At 35.9% G+C, this 21,909-nt stretch overlaps 1 protein-coding gene across 6 annotated transcripts in view; it reads right to left on the reverse strand.

The window, feature by feature from the left end:
• Nucleotides 1-1,380: 1,380 nt before the first annotated feature.
• The window catches only part of OMA1 (OMA1 zinc metallopeptidase), a 55,469-nt gene continuing 34,940 nt past the window's right edge, over nt 1,381-21,909 (reverse strand). For 5 of the 6 annotated variants that reach the window (XM_019742543.2, XM_019742536.2, XM_019742540.2 and 2 more), the window contains 2 exons: nt 21,734-21,883; nt 4,827-5,280 (listed from right to left, as the gene is read on the reverse strand). In XM_019742543.2, coding sequence (XP_019598102.2) covers nt 5,068-5,280; nt 21,734-21,883 — 363 coding nt within the window. In that variant the 3' untranslated portion in view covers nt 4,827-5,067. Of the gene's footprint in view, nt 2,105-4,826; nt 5,281-21,733; nt 21,884-21,909 lie in introns of those variants that run through there. The other variant, XM_074334777.1, reaches the window with a different exon arrangement.

The raw sequence follows: 21,909 nt of genomic DNA on the forward strand, positions 1-21,909 counted from the left end.
CTGGGTTGTATCAGATCAGACAAACGGTCATCCTTGTGGAAAGGACCTTTCCTAACTAATACTCTTGCAGCCCAGACTAAGACAACGCTAGACTAGAAGAAATACCATGGATACAGCATCGTGGGTTTTGTACAAAACATAAACACATTATTCAAAACCTGTAATAACCCTGGGACGTAAGCAGGGCAAATGTTACTGTCCCATGTTCCCAAAGAAAAGAAGAAGACTCGTCAGGCTGCCCTTGATTCTCCCAAGGCTACCAGAACATCAGGGGAAGAGCTGTAAGAAAAATTACATTCAATTTATTTGTTTCTGTGCCAAAACAGTAGTTATTTTTAAAAAATATGTCCTTAAATATAGAATAACAGAACGCTTAAGTAGACCATCCATCATCCCTGACCTACAAAAATATGGTTATATCTGGACATATTGGTCAAAATGAATACATTAATTTTATTTTCTTTTATATTCTGAAGAAGGATGGGGGGGAAAGCCAATCTGATTTTAGACCAACGCTGCCCAGGATGAGATTCCAGGCCCCTTCTGATCTGTAAAGATGGATTGGGAATCTGCTACATGTGCTTAATACTTCAAAGAGCCTAACTAAAAATTTTATATTTTCTCTCACATAATTAGGCTACCCAGACTAATTAAAATCACAAATTTTCCTTTTGGCTGGAATTTTGGTAACACTTGAGATCACGCGATGATCAGAAGTCCTGATTGGTCTTTGATGATATCACAGAAATTCTGAGACCTGAAAGCAGGATCATACTGTGATTTATGCCCCATGCTCAGCTAGCTCACCTCCTAACCCCAGCACAGCAGCAAGAGCCCACAGTATGAGTACCTGTCACGAGTCTAGACAGTCCAAACCTTAAGACAGAGAAAACTTTACAGGGTAAAAGTCCACGCACACAGAGCCAGGTAATGTAAAAAGAGTCCTTAGCAGTGAAAAGGCTAAGAGCCATTGGCCTACCTTTGAGGGCTACTGGTTTTCTGATGGAAATTAGGAGGCTGGGTATAAAGGTAGAACATTGATAGGGTTTTCTTACCAGTAATGAAGAGATTTCTTATGAATGACTAAAGAACTCTCTAGGCCCTAATCGAAACACATTAGGAGACACTAAACAGGAATTTTGTCCTTCATGTGAATGAATATACTTAGATTGGGTATCTTTACCACCTGGGAGAGTATTAAAATGAGTGCTTTTAAATAAGGGAACAGAAGGTGCTGGCCCTGCTCTTTACAAGCGAGGGGTGCCAGGAAATGCACACTTTTCATTCCCACTTCCTTGATGAGATTTGCCAACTGAAGTGGCAGAAAATTGCTGAGGAGCGCAGACTTCCGAGTTAGAAGACGAGGGCTTGAATCTCAGATCTGCCATTATGTGCTGAGCAGTGCTGGGCACACAGTTGCTTAATATCTTTGACTTTGGTTTCCAGCTAAAAAAGTGAAGGCAATACCTTCCTCTCGAAAGACTGTGGTATCGCTGAATGAGCACTGGATTACAAATCAAGGAATCCTTTCCTCCCAATCCCACTTCTGACATTGACGTGAAGTGCATACTAGGACAACTTGCCTAATTTCTCCAAGCTTTAGTTTTCTTCCCTATGAAGAAATAATGCCACTTGTCCTTCCAATCTCATAGGTTAAGTTTGAGGAACAAGATAAATTCAGGTCAGAAAAACATATGTTGGAACTGATAAAGCAAATATGCTAATGCAAATTTACCATCATATCGATTGCATTTGCTCAGATTAAGTACCATTTCAGACCAAATCTTCAAGGAATTGTGGTGTTTGCCTGATGAAAGAGGATAAATGGTAATGGGTTTTTATTCCGGTTAGTAGACTCTGTGTCTGCACGTCTCCCACCTGCCATAGCAGCCGTTTGGGTGGTGTTGACTGTACCCATTTCTCAGCTCCAGCCAGTCAGGACAATCCCATCTCCTGCCACGGTGATTGCTTCTGGGATGCTCGTTAGAGGGTGTTGTTAGTGTTGATGGCTTTGTTTCAATAGTTGTAAGATGAGTCACTCTTTCCCCTGGATGCGAATGAACCGCATAACCCTGGGAGCTGCCAGCAGCCATCTTTACATCATCTGGGAAGAGTGAAGCCAGAGCTGAGAAAAATCATAGAGAAGAGCCATTGCTCTGATGATAGCATGATCCTCTAGACTAAACTGTGTCCGAAGCTAGTGTACTTCCAGCCTTTTCTGTTAGATGAACCAAGACATTTTCTTGATTGGGTTTTAGGGGTTATTTTGTTCTTGCAAGTAAAATAATCTTAAGAAATAGACCAGGTAACCTTGAGCAAGTCTCACTAACTGTCTAAACTTCAGTTTCCTGATCTACAATGGGGACAATAAAACACCTACCATATACAGGGTTGCAGTGAGGTTCCATAGTGATTGAAAAATGCCTAGCACAGCGCTCGGTACAAAGTAAGCATTCAACAAATTGTGACTCTTTATTGTTTGGCGCTCTCGACATTGCTCTAAATGCTTTAAGTACATCATTCCCCTTTATCATCACATATGGACAATCCTATGAGGTAGAATTTATTATCCCAATTTCACAAATGAAGAAATGAGGGTTACAGAGTTTAAGTGACTAACCCAGGGGCCCATGGCTACCAAGAGGCAGAAATTTCAGAGTACGAGTGTTTCCCCTTTTTGTTTTTTTAAATCCTTTGACCAGACGACTGATGTTGAATGGACAGCATCAATAAAATATTAATTGAATGTCTATTATAGACAAAACCTGTTAGGTACCCAGGACACAGCAGTAAATATACATATTCTCTTTTGAGTTTAGTTTTAGGGATACAGTATTACAACTACCTGTATTACCAGAGATCAGACTGAACCTGTGCCTTGGATTTTCTTGTATCATGCTCCTAACAACTAAGTTAACCTGCCAATGTCTTCTAAATCCTATGGACACATGAAAAGCACTACGTTATGCAACTAAATGTAGAAGATATAGAGGTCATTTTCATACACAGCTTAAAGCATGTGTATAGATATTACATTCCAATGGCTATTTAATTTCTCCTAAAACCCTGAGCTGAAATGTTACATTTCTTTTGTATTTATTGATTTCATGGATTTGAAAAAAATCTTTTTCATATAAAGGTATTATCACTATATTTTCTCTGCTCTTTCTGACATGATGTCAACTCATGTATGTTTTCTAGGAGTCTGAACAATACAATTAGATGTGATAATACAATGGAAGAACAATAGACTAGAGTCTCCGCTGAATTGTTTTCTTAGGAAATCTACAGGGAAATGTAATGGTGTGTTTTACTGTTTAGCTCTGGGTGACATTCTCCAAATGTGGTTGTACATGTTATGGAGTGCCTCTGACAGAATTCCAATCACTAGGAGTGTAAAGAACAACTAGATGGAGAACAGTTAATCTGAACCTGCTTCTCACAAGTGTTGTCCTGTGTGCAGATCAAGAAATTCCTTACAATCAATCCATAGTAAGCCCTGAAAAACATAAATAGGCTCTTAACTTGTCTTCCTAACAACTAGGTAAATATTTTGTCTAAGAAAATGTAAAACTGTCAGAGCACATCCCAAATGAGAAGTCACCGGCTTTCATGGGCAGGAGGAGAGGTTCTACTCTCCTTTCCTGCCTCATCCCTAGGCTTTTCGTGTAAATTTTGATAGAGTCTGAGAGGAGGATATGGAAAATTATCCTGCAAATATATAAAATCAGAGGTATAAGGGACCTCTGACTTTATGAGATTTTTACCTGTATTGAAGCCATATATGAGGAAACTAACAAACAACTGACAATAGAATTTGTTTCTTGTCTTTTGATAGCTTAGTTTTTAGATATCTGAGAATCGTGGAAATGGATGGATTTGTAGTTAGAGATCTAACTTTGCTCTTTCTAGCTGAGAGACACTGGGTATATTGTTTAACCTCTCCAAGCCTGTTTCTCGTTGTAAAATGAGATTAATAAAGCCTATTTTATAGGGTTGTGGAATAAATGGGCTCAGCTCAAATAGTAGATACTCAATAAAAGGTAAGTTTCTTTCTCCTTTAATTCTCTAAGAAACTATTTAATATAATGTGTTTCAAGAAAAATATTCCTCTTAGGAATATAGCCTAAACATCACCAGACTTCACCAGTTTGGGAGTAGAAATATTATATAAATAACACATTTTTAAAATTTACTTCCACATTTATATACTACAATAATTTCTGGGTATCAGTAGGGATGTGTCTTACGTCTTCCAGCCCCTTGCTGACGTCTGCTACCCGGAAGAGCAATTTAGGGGCAGAACCTTCTCCTGCCTCTTCTGGTGCAACAATCAGCAGGGTAGCTGCCTTCTCTGAGAACCCAAGATTCCCAAATTGTAGTATCATCAAGGAGCCAAAATGATATGACTTTCTGTTAAGACTGCAGGGCCAGAAACATACTGTGTCTACAAGGAAATGACTCTCTCTCCCATTTTGTTTCTCATTTCGTCACTGGGACCACAAACACCATTACTTGTGCTTCCCTGTGAAAACGGCTTCTTCAGCTTCTGACCATATAGTCGTTTCCCCTCACTGTCCATAGGAAAGACCAGGAAATTCTCTATCCCAAGGTCCCCTGTGCCGCATGATCCATCCAATGCAGACCAATTTCTGTAAACAGTAAGGTTAAAGGCTATCGATCTCCCAGTTTATCATAATCACCCAGACTCTGAAACCCAGTTTAGACTTGGATGGAATCCTTTCTACAATAACAACTACTACCCATTCTGATTTCTCACCCACTAGAGGTCTGCCTTCCAAATCAAAAGCAAGTAAAAGACAAAGTAAAATGTGTAATATCAATTTATTCTATGACATTTCCATTTGAAGATATTTTAAAATAGATTAAAATACATCAATATTTCATGAAAAATACCCAGAATAATTTAGTGATACCTGTAATATACATGATTTAACCCTGAATATCTACTTTTTTTCATTTTAAACATCATTTTTTTGAAAAAGTAACAAAAAATGATAAGTATTGCTGTATTCTTTATATATCCCGTGTCTCGTAAATTTTAATTCAACTGTCAGTTCTTTTCTCAACTATATATGTTAATGGTATTTGCTTCTGGTTTTGAGTGGGAAGAGTATCCACTTTCTGTTTCTTGACAGTGATATTTAGGTCTTCTTTCTCTGATTCTTCAAGAAAATGCTTCATACTGAGTTTGAACAGTACTCGGGGGTCTGGTCCAGAAAGTGGTGGGCAGTTACAGATCTCTCTAATTTTAAGAGCCTATAAAGAAAGAGTACAATAAAATACAAAAAGGAGTACAATAAAATACAAAATAGAATACAGAACAAATATGTATATATATATGTGTGTGTGTGTATATATATATGTACACATATACATATATATGTGTATATATATAAATTTATTAAGATTATTCCAGTAATTCCTAATATGCTTTATGCAAAACAATAAAATATAAGAATACATTCTGTATTATTTTAATAAAAGTTTTAATTACAACACATGAAAGAGAACCACAGACAAATTCATGGTAAATAGTTACATTTTCATGATTTGTTCACATAATACATTTGAAAAAAACAACTATGTCTGCAGCAACAGCCCAATGTCCCTTGGAGGATAAACAAGCCCTCTTAGAGGTATCTCTTTGGTTTCAGTCAAACTCGAGCTGACCCTGAGAAGAACTGTTCAGATTACAAAAGATCTGAAGACTATGACAGAGTTTTGCCTCAAGAAAAAGAAAACAATAGAACACGGATGTCTAAACATACTGAAAAAAGACATATATAAATGGGGCCATCTGTAGTAGAATTGATGCTAATAATCTAGAAAAGTAAGCAAATCAAAATCATGACCAATTTTTAACTCCAAGGAAAATAAAATACTGCGAAGAAAGGAAAAGCACACTTTCACAGTACACTACCTGGCTCAGCTGAGACTAGTGTTTACAGTTTTAGAATCTTGAGCTAATGCAAATCACAATTTTACCATACTGCACAGGGGGAGAGCTGGATACATGTGTGCGCATGCACAGGGTGTGACAGTGATAAGGGAGAGTTTCATTCTCATCCTCTATGGGGAAAAGTAAAAATAGACAATGCCTAAAACGGAAAAGTTAGGAGCTAGCACTGTAAGTGTGTTATGCAGATCTGATGGGAAATACAAAAAGAATTTAAGAAAGTTAGAAATGGTTCCCTTGAAGTTGAGGGCAGGGTAGGGGGACTACTGTTTTAAGTACCTAGCCTTAGAGAACCATGAGATTCTTTAAAGTGGGTACATGGATGACTTTAAGACATAGAAACTAAAATAATTGTTTTTTTAGGAAAAAAGTCTTAGTATCTAAAGGGTTTTAACAGAAAGATACTTAGGGGGGAAAAAACTACTGTAGTTTAGTTTTTCACTACTACCTCTAACTTTCTGATAGTGATGTGTGTTAATGGAAGTAAATAAAGCAGGGAAGGGGACAGTCAGTGTTTGGGGGAGTGGCAAAATTTTAGAAAGACTGACCAGGAGAGTCATTCACTGCCAAAAGAATGACTTTGGGGAATAGGGGGAGCAGACCTGAGGACATGAAGAAAGAGGTCATGTGGCTACCCAGGAGAGCATTCCAATACGAAGCAGCTGCAATGCGACAACCTGAGGTGGGGGTAGGCCTGGAGTGTTCTGGAACAGTGAGGAAGCTAGGACAGCCGGACCAGAGCATGGTATAGGGGCAGGGGCAAATTATGCAGGACTTTTTAGGACATGTAAGGATTTTAGGCTTTGCTCTGAGTAGGCCTGAGGCGGATAATTGAGGGGTCCCTGGCAAGAATGCAAATGAAGACTCAGATACCATGTGTTTCAATATCTAAAAGCTGTAAGTCAAGCTAATGAACTGCTACATAAAATATGTTCCATTCTCCCACTTTGAGGAATACACATTCAAAATGACTGAAGGCCAGGTACAAAATTAGAATTCTTGAAATCTGGAACTTCTAGGAATGGGAGAAGCCTACCCCAGCTCCGGTCACTAGCCTGCTGTCCACTCCCTTCTCCGCCCATCCCGGACTCACCTGGCATGTGGGGGGGGTGTGTGTGTGTGTGTGTGTGTGTGTGTGTGTGTGTTTTCAAGGGAGGAGGTCCACACAAGCCCTGGAAGCAGGATCAGAAATGTTTGGCCAAGGAATTCCATTGCCCCAAACACCCAGAGTACCATGGTGGGGGCACAGGTTCTTAGATGAGTATATTCCTTACGTTCCCCAGGAGAGGGGTCATGCAGCCAGAGGCAAGTCAGAGAAGGGCCTTCTAAAAGGGTGAAGCCAGCAGGAGCGTGGGTCTAGGAGCACAACTGACTCTGCACAAGGCTGTGACTTACCAAAATAAAGAGGAAAAAGTATTAAATAGGGGCCTTGTCTGCATTTTCTTTGTATTTCACATTTTATATCTGTTGAGCGTGTTCAATAAATGTTCCTTAAAGTAAACTGAATAGAAAAAACAAGAAAATGTTTCCCAACTACAGTACTGAAGTAAAAAGAAAATCAGACCCTGAGCTAAATGGTGACCTGATGTCTGAACCAGACACCTTTGAGAGTAAAAGGAGACGCTATTAGATTTACAGAGTAATCTGGCACAAACTGAGACTGACCCTTTACAACCACACTGACGTTCTTTTCCAAGTGTGAAGCTGATCTGCCATGGCTGCTAGGTCACATGCCTAAGGCCTTCCCTGGTATCAGTAAAGAGGGCAAGTGTGCAGTCCAGCAGGTAACAGCGGGCACAGCTGAGATTAGCAATGAGAGGTGCAAAGCAGAGAACAAAGGGAGGAACAGAACGCCATCTCCTATCATCTCTTACATTCGGTAAAAGCTCCTTCTCTTTCCCTTAAGTTCTCTTACTCGATCTTTTTAGTCAACAAATATTTAGAACACCACACTGAGTAAGGTGCCAGGCAGAATAAACAGTCATGATCCCTGCCCTCCTGCAAATTACTATGTATTTCCCCATTATTGGGTATCTGAATTGTTTTTATAGTTTTGATTGGCTTTTATAAATTACCCTATGAATATCTTTATTTAAACGAAATATGTTATTTTTTAGCCCTCATTTGGGTGTACTTGAAGCACACCCCCAAAATAGAATGAGCTGATCGAAGAGTAAGAATTGTAACTTCTGTTATATAGGACCAAACTGCTTTCTGTCAGAAAGGCTTCACCAACTCCCAATGTCATCAGCATACAGAAATACCTGAGTTATTCATAATCAGTAAAACATAGTATTTCATGATTTTTATCTATATAACCACATAATTTCAAACCTCAGAATCCTTTGAACTTATCAGCTAAATTTTACAGATGAGGAAATTGGGCCCCAGAGAGATTAAGTGACTGGCAGGGAACAAAAGCTGCTTAGCAAATGTTTACAGCAGCTTTATTCATAGTTGCCAAAACTTGGAAGCAACCAAGATGTCCTTCAGTAGGTGATGGATAATCTGTGTTACATCCAAACAATGGAATATCATTCACTGCTAATAAGAAATGAGCTATCAAGCCACAAAAAGGCAGGGAGGAAACTTAAGTGGTTAAAAAAAAAAAGCAAATCTCAAGAGGTTACATAGTGTATGATTCCAACTACAAGGCACTCTGGAAAAAACAAAACTATGGAGACAGTAAAAGGATCAGTGGTTGCCACGATGTATGGGAAAGATAAAAAGGCAGAGCATCAAGTATTTTTAGGGCAATGAAACTACTCCACATGGTAATTTAATGGTGAATATTATACACTTGTCAAAACCCCCGGAATGTACAACACTAAGAGTGAACCCTAATATAAATTACGGACGTTGATGATAATGATGGGTCAATGCAGGTTCATCTCCTGTGACAGATGCACCATTCTGGTACAGTATTTTCAGAGTGGGGGAGACTGCGGGGTGGGGGGCGGGGGGAAGGATCTATGGCCAATCTGTAGCTTCCATTCAATTTTGTTGTGACACTAAAATTGCTCTTAAATAAAGTCTATTTGGGAAAAAAAAAAAGCTGTCATGGAAATGAAAAGGCTTAGAAAAAAGGGGATTAGCACCTGCTTTGGTTATTGTTTTTGTTTTTAATGCTTTTGCACTACATGCTTTCATACTTAATGTTTTTTTGCACCACATTATATGTTTCTTGAGTAAATCTTTTACTGGATAAATGTACTTTGGAGAGGTCTGAGCTACATTAATTGCTAGAAAAACTATGTATTCTTCATAAAGGTTTTCTGTTAATATTTCTTCATGTGTGAACTGTTTCTCACCTCCAACTATCTGTAAAGCAGAATCCTATTACAGATTAAATATATTTCTATCAAATCTTCATCTATTTTTGCATAGTAAGATTTTATCAGATATGTTGTAAATATTTTTTCTGTTTCTTTACTTTCCTTCCCATATTTATTTTATTACATTTCAGGTTGCCAACATCTTTTATTCTTATAAATTCAAATCTACCTTATTAAATATACTTTCATCTCTTTTAAAGTGAGCCACATTTTCCCAGTGTACAGCTAGAATATGCCTTTCCATTTCCTTTGCTTTCTGTGTTTAACTTCATGCACTACACATAATAGGTACTTAAATGCACGCTCAATTTTAAACAAACATTTATAGAACACAAGCTATGAATAAATCATTATGACAAATATCACAGGGAAAACACTCTTAAGAGTTTATAGCCTAAGAGAAAGCAGGGATGTACTCCAATAACAAGAATATACAGTTCTAAGAATCCCAAGGAAGAATCCCATGGAAGTGAAATATGGAATTAGCCAGCCTAAAGATTCTAACTAGAGTGAAAGGAATTAACATTTACTGTTAGCTTTCTATGTGCCTTGCACTTATGCCAGGAATTTTACAAATGTTATCTAAACTGTATTATTATCACATGAACCATTTTTGAAATGCTGGTGTTTGGTGTAGAATACTACTTATCATTAAAGTGTCTTTCTGATAAGGGAGAGAGGGAAGGAAAGAGGGAATGAGGCAGGACCTTACCAACACAAATATACAAGTATGTACATAAAACACCCAGGGGAAATTGTATCTCAGTCTTACAAATGAAGAAAACTGAAGGCTAGGTAACTTTCTCAAAGTTGAGTGGCTGGGCTGGGTCAGAATTAAAACCCAAGAATTCTAAGACCACTACTCTTTTTACACTACTTCCTAACAATATCCTTTCCCATTACCAACTATTAATTTGCTACAGGCTAAATTTCTATAATGGAGTGGAACTGCTATCAATTGCATTACCCAATTTTTCTATTTTTAACTCAAAATTATATTACTTATCTTTCCTATTGTTATACATCACACAACCACTTAACAAATATTCACTGTGCATTTCACAAACTGTCATATGCACTAAAGATACAATAGCGAATATGGGCCTTACATTCTAGGGAAGGGGACAGACAATAAATAAGGAAACAAAATAATTTTAATAAAACAATAAAGACATGAAACAATGAACTGTGTTAGATAATAACTGCATGGAAGAGACGCTATTTGAGATTGGGGGATCAGGGACAGCCTCCCACCAGGGAAGCGTTATCTGTGTAAAGAGCTAAGGAAAGAATGATCCCAGCTGAGAAATCAGAAAGTAGAGCAGTTGTAAGGAAGAAATAAACTTGAGGTGAAATAGCTGGAATCAAAAAAACCTGGGGGAATGACATGTGAAAAAGTTGGAGAAGTAGGCAGTGGCCAAATTATGTGATTTAAAGATTGAATAAGAGTTTGGGTTTTTATTCTATATTAGATGAGAAGCCAGTGAAAGGTTTTAAACCAGCAAATGACATTAAAAAGGTTGTCTGACTACTGTATTGAAAACAGTTAGGGGTTAAAGTGAAAAATGGAACAGGAAGCTTAAAACAGGAGATGACTATAGGAACCCAGGGGAGAGATGATGGTGACTTTCAGTAGGTAGCAGAAGGGCTGATGTGATGGATGGAGAAGGGAGCAGGCGCCTAATGCCTGATGGAGGCAATTGGCAAGGCTTTCTTGTGAGTAGGATATAGAGGCAAAGGAAAGAACCAAAGATAAGTCATAAATTTCCTCCTCTGCGCTTATTAAAACACAAGGTGCTTTTTTAAAAAATTTATTATTATGCTACCCATGCATCTGAGGATAATTTACTTGCTTATAGTCAATAGTTATTGTTATAGTATTGTATTGTTTGCTGCTTAATGACCTCAATCCATAAATTCTTTTAAAGGTGGTGCTCTTACCAATTGTCAAAATAAAATCATTTATGCTTATAAAATGAATCAGGTAATTAACAATGTCCCTTTCTATATTTTGAAGCTAGAATTAAAATTATTCACTAAATAACTGTTCTTTGAACTTTTGAAAAAATTCTCCAAAGTAAATCCCCATCAGTGCTAGGTGCCCTTTTCTTTGTTAATTTGTTATAATTCTCTGTGTTTCTAAATACAGTGTTTTTATTTACTTGATTTAATAACACCTTACCTTAATCTGAGAATGTTCATTCTAGTTATAATTTCTACTTCTAGCTGAATCCATTTAGGCAGTTTCTCTCTCTCTCTCTCTCTCTCTCTCTCTCTCTCACTCATGCATGCACACACTTTAATTACTTCTGATTTTGACCTGGGCTACTAACATCATCATCAAACTAAAAATAACATTCACCCAAATATTTTGGGTTTCCTGTATGCTAATTGTTGCTCTTCTCCTGGTCCTATTTACATTTTATTCTCTAACTGATCCAATGATTTTCACTTTGATTAAATTTCCCAAAGGATCAACTATTGTAATTTTGCTTTTTTCTGCTTAGTTTTATTAATTGTATTTTTCCTGTCTGTGCACATTACACTTCTCTTTTTCTTTGTTACTAATAATTTAATTTTCTTTACATATAGGTTTGACAGTAACCCATGAAAATATGGCTACATCATTACAAAATTTCTTGATTGTAAGGCATGCTCTATTGTTTATGGATTTCTCTCTTGCCTTATACATACACAATTGTATTTTAATTTTCATGAGGCTACCCATCTTTTAATTTTTGTTCTACTGATTTAATGTACTGTGTCTTGACAATTTGAACTGTAACACTTTATATTAAGCATACATGTTTTTGTCTAAGTTATATGATCAGTATCTTTATGAAAGATGTATGTGCATTTGAAAAGAAAATAAACATCTTTTTCCTAGCAGTTAGTTTGTTATGTCAGTTAAATATTTTTGTACTAGTCATTCAATTTTTTGTTAATTCCTTACGTGAACTGTGGTTTTCTAAGAATAATAAGGTGCGAGCTATAATCACAATTATACATCAACAAATGATGTATTTTATCTAATTCTCAATTGCCAGTGGATTGTGGAAAGAGCACTGCTGCTACTCAGTACTTCGCTGACATACCGTTTTAGATGTTTCACTTGTTAAGGGATCTTCCATCTTATAAAAAAGAAAAGTTGGTTTGCCTACATACCATACCAAAGTGTATCAGTTCCACTGATTTTTGTTTGTTTTGTTTCTTTCCCCCTAAACTCTTACACTTCTCCAAAGTCTGAAAAGTAAAATCCAAAGTAATTCTCACTCTTACCTGTCTTTCAATTTTCTCTTTATACCTAGGCATCTCCTAAGAGCCTATCTTTGCAATGAATGTTAAACATTTGATAAATTTAAATATCCAGGCATCATTATTTCAGGGCTTCTCATGCATGATGTTTTGGGATTCTTGTAAAAACCCATATTGAGAAATATTACCTATATCAAAAATGTGGTATAGAAGCCATAGTCAAAGAAATCAAGACATGAATGAATGTTCTGGTCTTTACCACTGTTGTATACAGCTTAGATTTCCTTGTGTCTTTTCAATATTCTTCCGTTTTTTACACATTTCTGTTTTTTAGCTTTGGGTGTTTTAATTTGGTTGTGCTATGTTCCTCCAGTATCAATGAGTCTTTGCTCTGTGGCACCAATTCTGCTTTTCACGGCCTCCACTGAAAGTTTTACAGCTTCTCTGCTGTATTCACAAGTTTTACAATTTTCTGAAATGAATTTATCTTATATATATAAAGTCATTCTTTATTCTTCTGTCACTTTCAACGTAATTAAATCAGCCTTATCATGCCAGCTTCAGGAGGTGATACCTCTGTACTTCTCATCACTTAGGATGTCCTCTCCAATGGAGTAAAACTTTTAAATTAGACCGGAGATTTGAGATTCAGTTTTGTTTTTTGGATTTTCTAGTCTTTGAAGCTTATCATACTGAGGGGAAATGGGCATTTCAGAGGCTTTGCTTTTTTGCTGTTATTGTTGTATTTAGTTTAGATGAGGGCCCTTGTGGTATTATTAGTTAAGGACACTCAAAACACTAAATAAGTCTTTTAAACACAATTATCAATGATCATCTTTCCTTTCTTTTCAACTCTTATGCATTCATCATTATTCTGATTTTTTAAAAATCTCTCTTACCTACCTCTTAAATCTACTCTTAAATAGGAGGGAAATGTAACTGCACCGTCTTTTATTACATTAGAGTTGATTTGGCTGGCCTGAGTTGCTTTTTCATATACACATACATATATATATGTACGTGTATATATATACATATACATATATATGTACATATATGTATGTACATATATATGTATGTACACACATATGTATATGTATATGTATATGTATATGTATATGTATATGTATATGTATATGTATATGTACTCCTCAAGACGCACATTCAGGTTATCCTTTTGAGACAGAGGATGATGGTTCCTCAAATAAAAGAACTTCTCAGGCTGCTAAAGAACTGGATATTTGCAGAGTGCTCAATCATCACTTGCCTGCCAGAAGAGGGAAAATCACATTTCCAAAAGGGAGGTGAGGCCACCACCATCCAAACCCACAGATCGAATGTGGAATCACTAACTGTGAAGGAGCCAGATTAAGAGAATCCTGATGTGAAGCAATATGAAGCATAGATGCACTACTTACAAAACATTCTTGCTAAAATTTAACTTCCATTGATAGGCATATAGAGAAACAAGTTAGAGAATACCACAAAGAAGCAATCAGATACATCTAGGATGGGGGACTAAATGTACTCACCAAATCAATGACATGCATAAAAACAAACAAAACAGGGGTGGGGGGCACTGTTCTAAAATCAGAGAGGCTTAAAGGACACAGCAAGCAAACGAAATGTATGGACCGTGATTTGAACAAACCAATTATAAAACTATATTCTGAGACAAATTTGAATATAGATAGGATATTTAATTTTATTAAGGAATTATTAATTTTCTTAGATGACAATGGAAGAAAATGATACAACTTTCTTTACATGTTAGAAAGTTTAATAAAAAAAGAAGTTTAAGAAAGGCTAAATACAATGAAAGGTTACATGTATTATTTACTCTAATTCTAAATATAACATCTGTGACAACTAATTATATAAAATGCATATTTAAGTAATTAGGAGGGAAAGCCCTCATGTTTTAAAATACTTCTGGGAAAAAAAATAAAATTTGCATTAAAATGCTTCTGGGGAAGAAAATAACAGAAGGGACAGAAGCAAGTGTACAGAAACACTGACAATATTGAATGTGAGTGAAAAATGGGGTTCACTAGATTATTCTAATTGTTTTCTACCTTTAGATGCGCTTTTAAATTTTTATAATAAAAAGTAAAACTAAAACATTCTTTCTTAAAAAAAAAAACACCTTTTCCCTCTCTGACTTCCCTTCTCTGTCATTTTTGCATTTCTGTGACTTCATCCTTAATTTTACATCTATGTCTTTAGTTCTAAATGGCTCATGAGAGGCTTAAATTTTCTCCTGAAAAATAAAACCAGTCCCTTTACACTCCCATCTATTTTCAGCTCTTTCCTTTAATTTCTGAAGGCAAATATATACTTTCCAAAAGCCTACGATTTTAGGAGCAATAACCTCAATCCTAAAACTCACTAGAAACAGATTTAATGGAGGAAATTAACGAGAATTGTAGGTTACTACTTTAAGAGAAAGAAGAGAAATACAGTAAGGAGAATGTCTATGTGGCTGCTTAAAGATAACAAAACAACAACTTCTGTTTATATTATTAGTCTGATAGGATGACTTGATATGAAATCCTTACTTGAAAGGCAAATGGATGACAATAGAAAATAAAAACAGAGAAAACTGTGAAAGACTTCCATATGGACAAAAAAGATCACTAGACGTCCTGTCAAGTGTGTCCTTGGGTATTATCTCTGCCTTTCTTGGCCTTACAGCTATTTTACAACTTTGCATTGATCAACAATGCAAACAATACTTGTCCTTGGAAATGGATATGTGTCTGGTGGAATGCAACTGATTATTGTCTCATGGATGGATCAGTTTTGCACCTATTTGTAAACTCATTTCAGCTCTCCTTATTTACTACATACCTATGGTTCTTAAATTCTCCTTTGGGCTAGCTGTAACAATTACTGACTCCCTTGTTAATAATAAGTTCAATAAAATCTCAGACATGGTTCATTTTATATTTGTATGTGTCATGATTTTTACCTTTTAAATTTTTTTCCCTCTAATTTATTTCATTTCCTTTTATAAACTGCAATGGAAATTGAAGTCTGACTAGTTTTTGAAATGGCTAAAATAATTAAGTATAAATAACTGAAATTTTTAAATACACAAAAATAAAAAATTAAAAAGTAAGGCCACCTTGACACAGGTCAATTGTCCACTAAAATGATAAAATAATAAGGAAAAGTTTTCAAATAAAATTGTATAATCAACACTCCTAACATATGAGAATGATATATTAAGAAATGGCTATACTTATTCCCAGTAACAACTAAAGTATTTCTGAAACAACTGCTAATACACATCAGAATTCTTCTAGGCATTACATATCAAGTCAATCTGCAATTATTTATTCATAAAAATTAAACTATAATGAGTTTTAAAAAGAAAAAAGAAACAGGAAAATAAAATTATTGCCAGAGAAGCTTGATGATTAGATTAAAAGCTTCCTTTGAAAATAGAAACCAAGACATTTCAAGGGAAAAAACAAAAAAATCACTTCCATTTTTTAAACAACTGTTTCCCAAAAATATCATAGCTTTTCTCCCAAAAGCAATTTTTTCTAATAGCCCATTCATTTCAGCCTCAACTAGATAGACATCACATGCACCACAATATTTTTTTAAGGTTTTAGACAATGTTACTACTGTCAGGCTTCCTGGCTTTATATGATTCAGAGACCAATTCAATTACAGTAGCTGCTATATTTGCTTTTTCCTCAACCCTCTCCATGTCAGACAAAATGAAATTCTGTAAGGTGAACAGTGTATGTTTGTGTACATTGGCCAACAACGACATTACATTTCAATGTTAAGCTCATGAGATGTATAATATTAATGATTTATGTCTCTACTTTACCCAATTATAAATGCATAAGAGTGATTTACACATGAGTTCAAACCCCCCAGCTTCCTGAAAGTTTAAAGAATTCAAAATAAGTGAGAATAAAATGGCATTTACAGCCTGCCACTGAGTGATTCTGATATTTAAAAGCTAAGTGTAGTAAATTTGAACATCAAGATTTAAAAAACAGTTTACAAATAAAGCTGACACTGAAAGTTCTAAGAACATTAAAAAATAAATCCTTTTCGAACTTATGATTATAATAACATAACCCCAAACACCTAAATCCAAATTAAATGCTTTTCCTATATATTCTATCATCCTCTACTCCTCTTCCCCACCCCCTCCAAGAAAAGATGGCACAGAGAGTCGATGAGAGAAGTAGAAAATAAAAATTTAATCTAAATGCCTTCAGTTGTAAAATAAATCTTTCATGTGGGTTATCATACAATTTCCCTTATTCACATCTATTCATATTTTTTAACAATCTTCATAGAAAGAAGGTTAAATAAGGTTATCTCTTTTCAAGGACAACTTATACACAAAATTAAAGTCCAAACAGTATAAATATAATTGTAAAACTGCCATACTAAACGTCAACAGGTTGATATAACATCTGTTTTTCAATTTTTCACCCCAGTTGTTATGGTAACCAAAATATGTGGGAATATGTATTTCCTAAATTTAACTGATTATTTCAAGTAAATAAAATTATAACATATCATCTTATTAACTATAAATATTATTACTACAACCCTATATTTATCCTTTTAAAATGTTAGTGGAACACAGGATTATATTTAAGTAGGCATTTACACATGCTTTATCTTAGAATTCACATTTAAAAAACACAGCAAGGATATATTTTTTTCTACTTTGGCGGCATTTTCTTGATATAAAAACAAAACAAAAAAGGAATTAGTCTATTTTCTAAACAATATACTACACCAAAATGCTCCAAAATTCTATGAATGTACTAATTTGTAGGAGCTGCAGAGCACCTCGTTGGTAACTCAGACCGTTACACCTCTAGCACTCTGCTGAAAACGCTCCACTGGTGTCCCCTTCTAAGCAAGAGCCAAAGTCCTTACAGGGGTGACAAGGCCCACAGCCTCCACTTGCCCTTGGTCACTCCATTCCAGCCATACTGGTTTCCTTGCTGTTCCTCAAATACACAAGGCTCACTCCTTCCTCAGAGCCTTGTACTTAATATTCCCTCTGCCTGGAAGGTTCTTCCCCCGCAGGTAGCCACATGGCTCTTTCACTTAGTTCAAGTCTTTGTTCAAATACCATCTTCTCAGTGAAACTTTCTCTGATCAACCCCTTTTCAAACCAACTATTCCAGCACTTCTACCATCTCTGCCCACATATTACATATTTGCTATGGACTGAATTGTGTCCCCCACAGATTCATATGTTAAAGCCTAACCCCCACTGTATTTGGAATTGGTGTCTTTGGGAGATTATTGGGTTTAGATGAGGTCACGAAGGTGGGGCCCTCATGATGGGATCACTGCCCTCATAAGAAGAGGAAGAGACACCAGTGTGCCCACTCTCTCCATCATGTGAGGACACAGCCAGAAGGCAGTCATCTGCAAGCCAGGAAAAGAGACCTCACGAGAAATCAAATCGGCCAGAACCTTAAAATTGGACTTTCTAGCCTTCAGAACTGTGAACAAATTCATTTCTGTTGTGTAAACTGAAAACTTGATCTTAGACTTCTAGCCTTCCAAACTGTGAAGAAATTGTTGCTTAAGCCTCCCAGTCTATGGTATTTTGTTATGGCAGCCCAAGCTAATACACTGTTCTTCCTCCTTTATTTTCCTCCCTAACACTTATTACTAATACTATATAATAAATTGGTGATTTATTCTGTACATTACTAATGTACTGTCTGTCTCTTTTTACTGCACAATAGGTTTCATAAGGGCAGGGTTTTTTGTCTATTTTGTTCACAGCATCTACAATATCTATAACCTGGCACATGAATTGGTAATCAATAAATATTTGTTAAATGTACATAGTTTTATAACATCGTAAATGTTGATATGCTATGGTAAAAAATAATACATTTCTGTGATAATCTTCAAGGAATCTAATAAGAAATAAAAATATACAACCTTCAGTAAGTTACATTTTTAAAAAAATCAAAATTACCAAGATTTGTGTTCTCACAGAATCAAATAATTTTACTTTCCTGATTTTCTTGATCTTTTCTCCCCCTATGGATCTGATCTACTGCAGGCTCTGTCTTCCTCCTACTAATTAAACGTGGAAACCACCTAATGCTGTTAGCTTTACCCAGGATCTTTTTCTCTGCTTACTTCCTAAGTGAACTCATCCACTCTCACTGCTTCAACTATCACCTTTTTGGGGGTGACTCTGCAATCCTCATCTCGGGCCTAGATTTCTCTGCACTCTGGTCCTATATGCTCTACTACTACCTTTAAGATGTGTACATCACTTCAGGCATACTGTCAGAAATGTCAAAGAATAGGAGAATTAGGTAGAATATAACACTATAATCACTAAAGTAGAAAAACAATCTTAAATAAAATCAAACAAAAAGTGTAGTCTTCAGTAGTATATAGACTCACATAATTTTATATACTGCCTGAGGATTCGCTTTCTTTCATTATAGAAATTAGAACTGTAACAGCTGGGAATTCCATTCTCTGAATTATGAGTATGTATTCTAATTAACAATATACTCTTACACTATCAGTTTCACTTCAACCACTGAATTATTCCCAATATTGTAGTAGAGTTTTATTACTTTCAAATTGAATTTAATCACTTGGGGGGAAAATATAAGAAATTATATAAGGTTTTCAATTTAAGTTTCTGAACTAGGATAGATTATTTTTAGAAGAAAAATATCTCCCAATGTTTTTCTTCATCATTAGCTTCCAAATAACATATTTGTTTCTCCATTTTTCTTCATATGCACTAATCAATTCATTATTATTTTAAAGACTTCTCTAAAGCACATTTTTTACTTCTCTAAAGATCGTTAGTTATCTTCGATGATGAAATGACAACTCAGAATTTAGCACAGTCTTCAGATAAAAGTTGGCTACAATTCATTATCTAATTTAAGCAAACCACGTATTTTTAGAATTTCACTAAGCAAAAATAAGAAGGGAATTCCAAGAGAAAAACCACGCGGTTATCATGGCTTTAGAGATAGAGTAAGCTTCCTGGGGCGGTGTAAGTTCCCTGGGTCTTGGGCTCTTAGAGGCAGTGATCTTCAGTACAAACCAACTACCGATGAAACACATGTTGCCCCAGTCCTGTGTTGCAGCTTTTAAGATGATCACTACACATGGCATCAAGTACATTTCACTACTGTTTTTCCTTCTCAAATATTTTTTCTTCAAATTAAGAGTATAAATAAAATCTATTTAGGACAGTTCTTAAGAACCCATGTCTAGGTGTCCCCAGTCCTCATGAAAGGCACAAAGTATGGCCAAACTATTAACAAAGCCTATCATCATTCCATTAAAAGTATATCCAAAACCTGACCCTTTCTTTCTCTCCATTCTGCCTCCATAACCTCTTTTTTAATTTGTATTAAATTTATTGGAGTGACACTGGTTAGTAAAATTACCCATCATCTCTTAACAGGATTACTGCAAGACTCTCCTAAATAGTCTCCCTGATCCCACCTTTGTCCCCCTGTAGTACATGTACAAGGAGACCCATGATCACTACAGAACATGAGTCCTCACAAGTTAGATCAACTCATTCCCCTGTTCAAAATCGCCTGCCAGCTTCCCATAACAGCTGAAACAAAAGTCAAGTCTTTACGATGGTTTAGAAGACCGTTCATGGTCTGGTCCTTCTACTGCTCAACCATCTTGCCCTCCTTTACTCATGCAGCCCCAATGTCTTCCTTGCTATTCCCTGAACACACCAAACATACCCTCACTTCAGGTCCTATGCACTTGCTGCCTCCTCAGTCTGAAAGACTCTCCCTCCAGATATCCCCCGGACTTGCTCCCCTGCTTCTTTCCAGATTCTGTTCAGGGAGGCCTTCTTTGATAAATGAACATACACAAGTATGCCTTCTGTGATGCCCAACCCTCTCTACTATCTTTAACCAGCTTTAGTTTTCCCCACTGTGTTTATCATTGCTTGACATACTACTCTATGTATGTTTGTTTGTTTATTATTTGCATTACCTAACTAGAATGTTAGCTCCAGGAAAGCAGAGACTGTTTTGTTCCTTCCTTGCTCTTTCCCCAGCAATAGACTACAGAATGGTAAACGATCAGTGAATATCAATATTAATCACATGAATGAAGGAATGAATCTCATGGTAGTTTCTTATCCCAAACTAGATGCAGGTTATTCCTTCAAATTGCATACCACTACATTTCCACTTTTCTTATGATAAATCATATTCCTTGTTGTATTAGAATCATTTTGTACTTATCTTAGCATCCTGGAAATATCAAGAATGATGTCTTCTTTCTCTTTGTATCCTGTTATCTACCATTATTTCTTATAATAGGTACTCACTATTTATTAAGCTAAATTTGAAGTCATACTGAAAACTTTTATAACACCCTGGACCTGTTGTTATCCTTTAGTAAATAGCCCAATATCAATTCTTTACTAAAGAACGTTTTGCTTTTGTAACCAACCAGCAAATCTAATGCAAACAGAAGAGAGCATGTACCCTGGCTTGGATATATCTGACATCCAGTTTGTACTGATGTGGATACCACAGAAAACATTTTAAATGATGGTAAAGGATAGAAAGATTTTAAAATGATAGTGAAAACTACTTGGGAGAAAGCTGCTTTAGCTTAATTCATTAATGAGTTCTACAAAAAAAGTGCCACATGGTCCATGTCTTACCCTATCTTTATAAATAAATAAATGACCAGAAAGCAAATTAACACCAAGGTACTTTTTTTCTAAGAAAAATTCCAGCATCACTATGGGAATTAATACCCATTTCACCCAAAATTTTGCACAACTCATTAACTGTTGTGTTTTTTTTTAATTATGGCAAATATGTTAAGAAATACGCCTTGAGTTTTAGCCTTCCACCCTATCAGTTAAAATTAAAAGGTATGATACTAAAAAGGTTAAACCCTCACCATCAAAAAAAGTCAACTCACAGCAATTTGTTCCCCAACACTCATAGACAGGCAGAATTTTACTTATCAGTCAAATTCTGTGAAAACTGATAATCCATAATTACAGTAATCAAAATAGTGCACAAGCTTGAATTCTCTTTTTCTAAGCACAGAAAGTAACAGCATTAAAAATAAATGATACAGTACAAATAATGTCTTGCCTTATACTGTGTCAGCTCACCTGAGGTATGAGTCTATCCAAGTGCTCCGCTCGGTTTCCATGAGAAGGATGTGTGGATAACCATTCTGGCAACTTGGGATGACCATAGAGGCCGTCTGTAAATTCCATCTGCTGCCAAAACACTGAACTGGCTCTGACGTCCACACAAGCCTAAAATCAAAATTAATAAAAGCACA

Source organism: Rhinolophus sinicus, linkage group LG06 (genome assembly GCF_036562045.2).
Source record: "Rhinolophus sinicus isolate RSC01 linkage group LG06, ASM3656204v1, whole genome shotgun sequence".
NCBI lineage: Eukaryota > Metazoa > Chordata > Mammalia > Chiroptera > Rhinolophidae > Rhinolophus > Rhinolophus sinicus.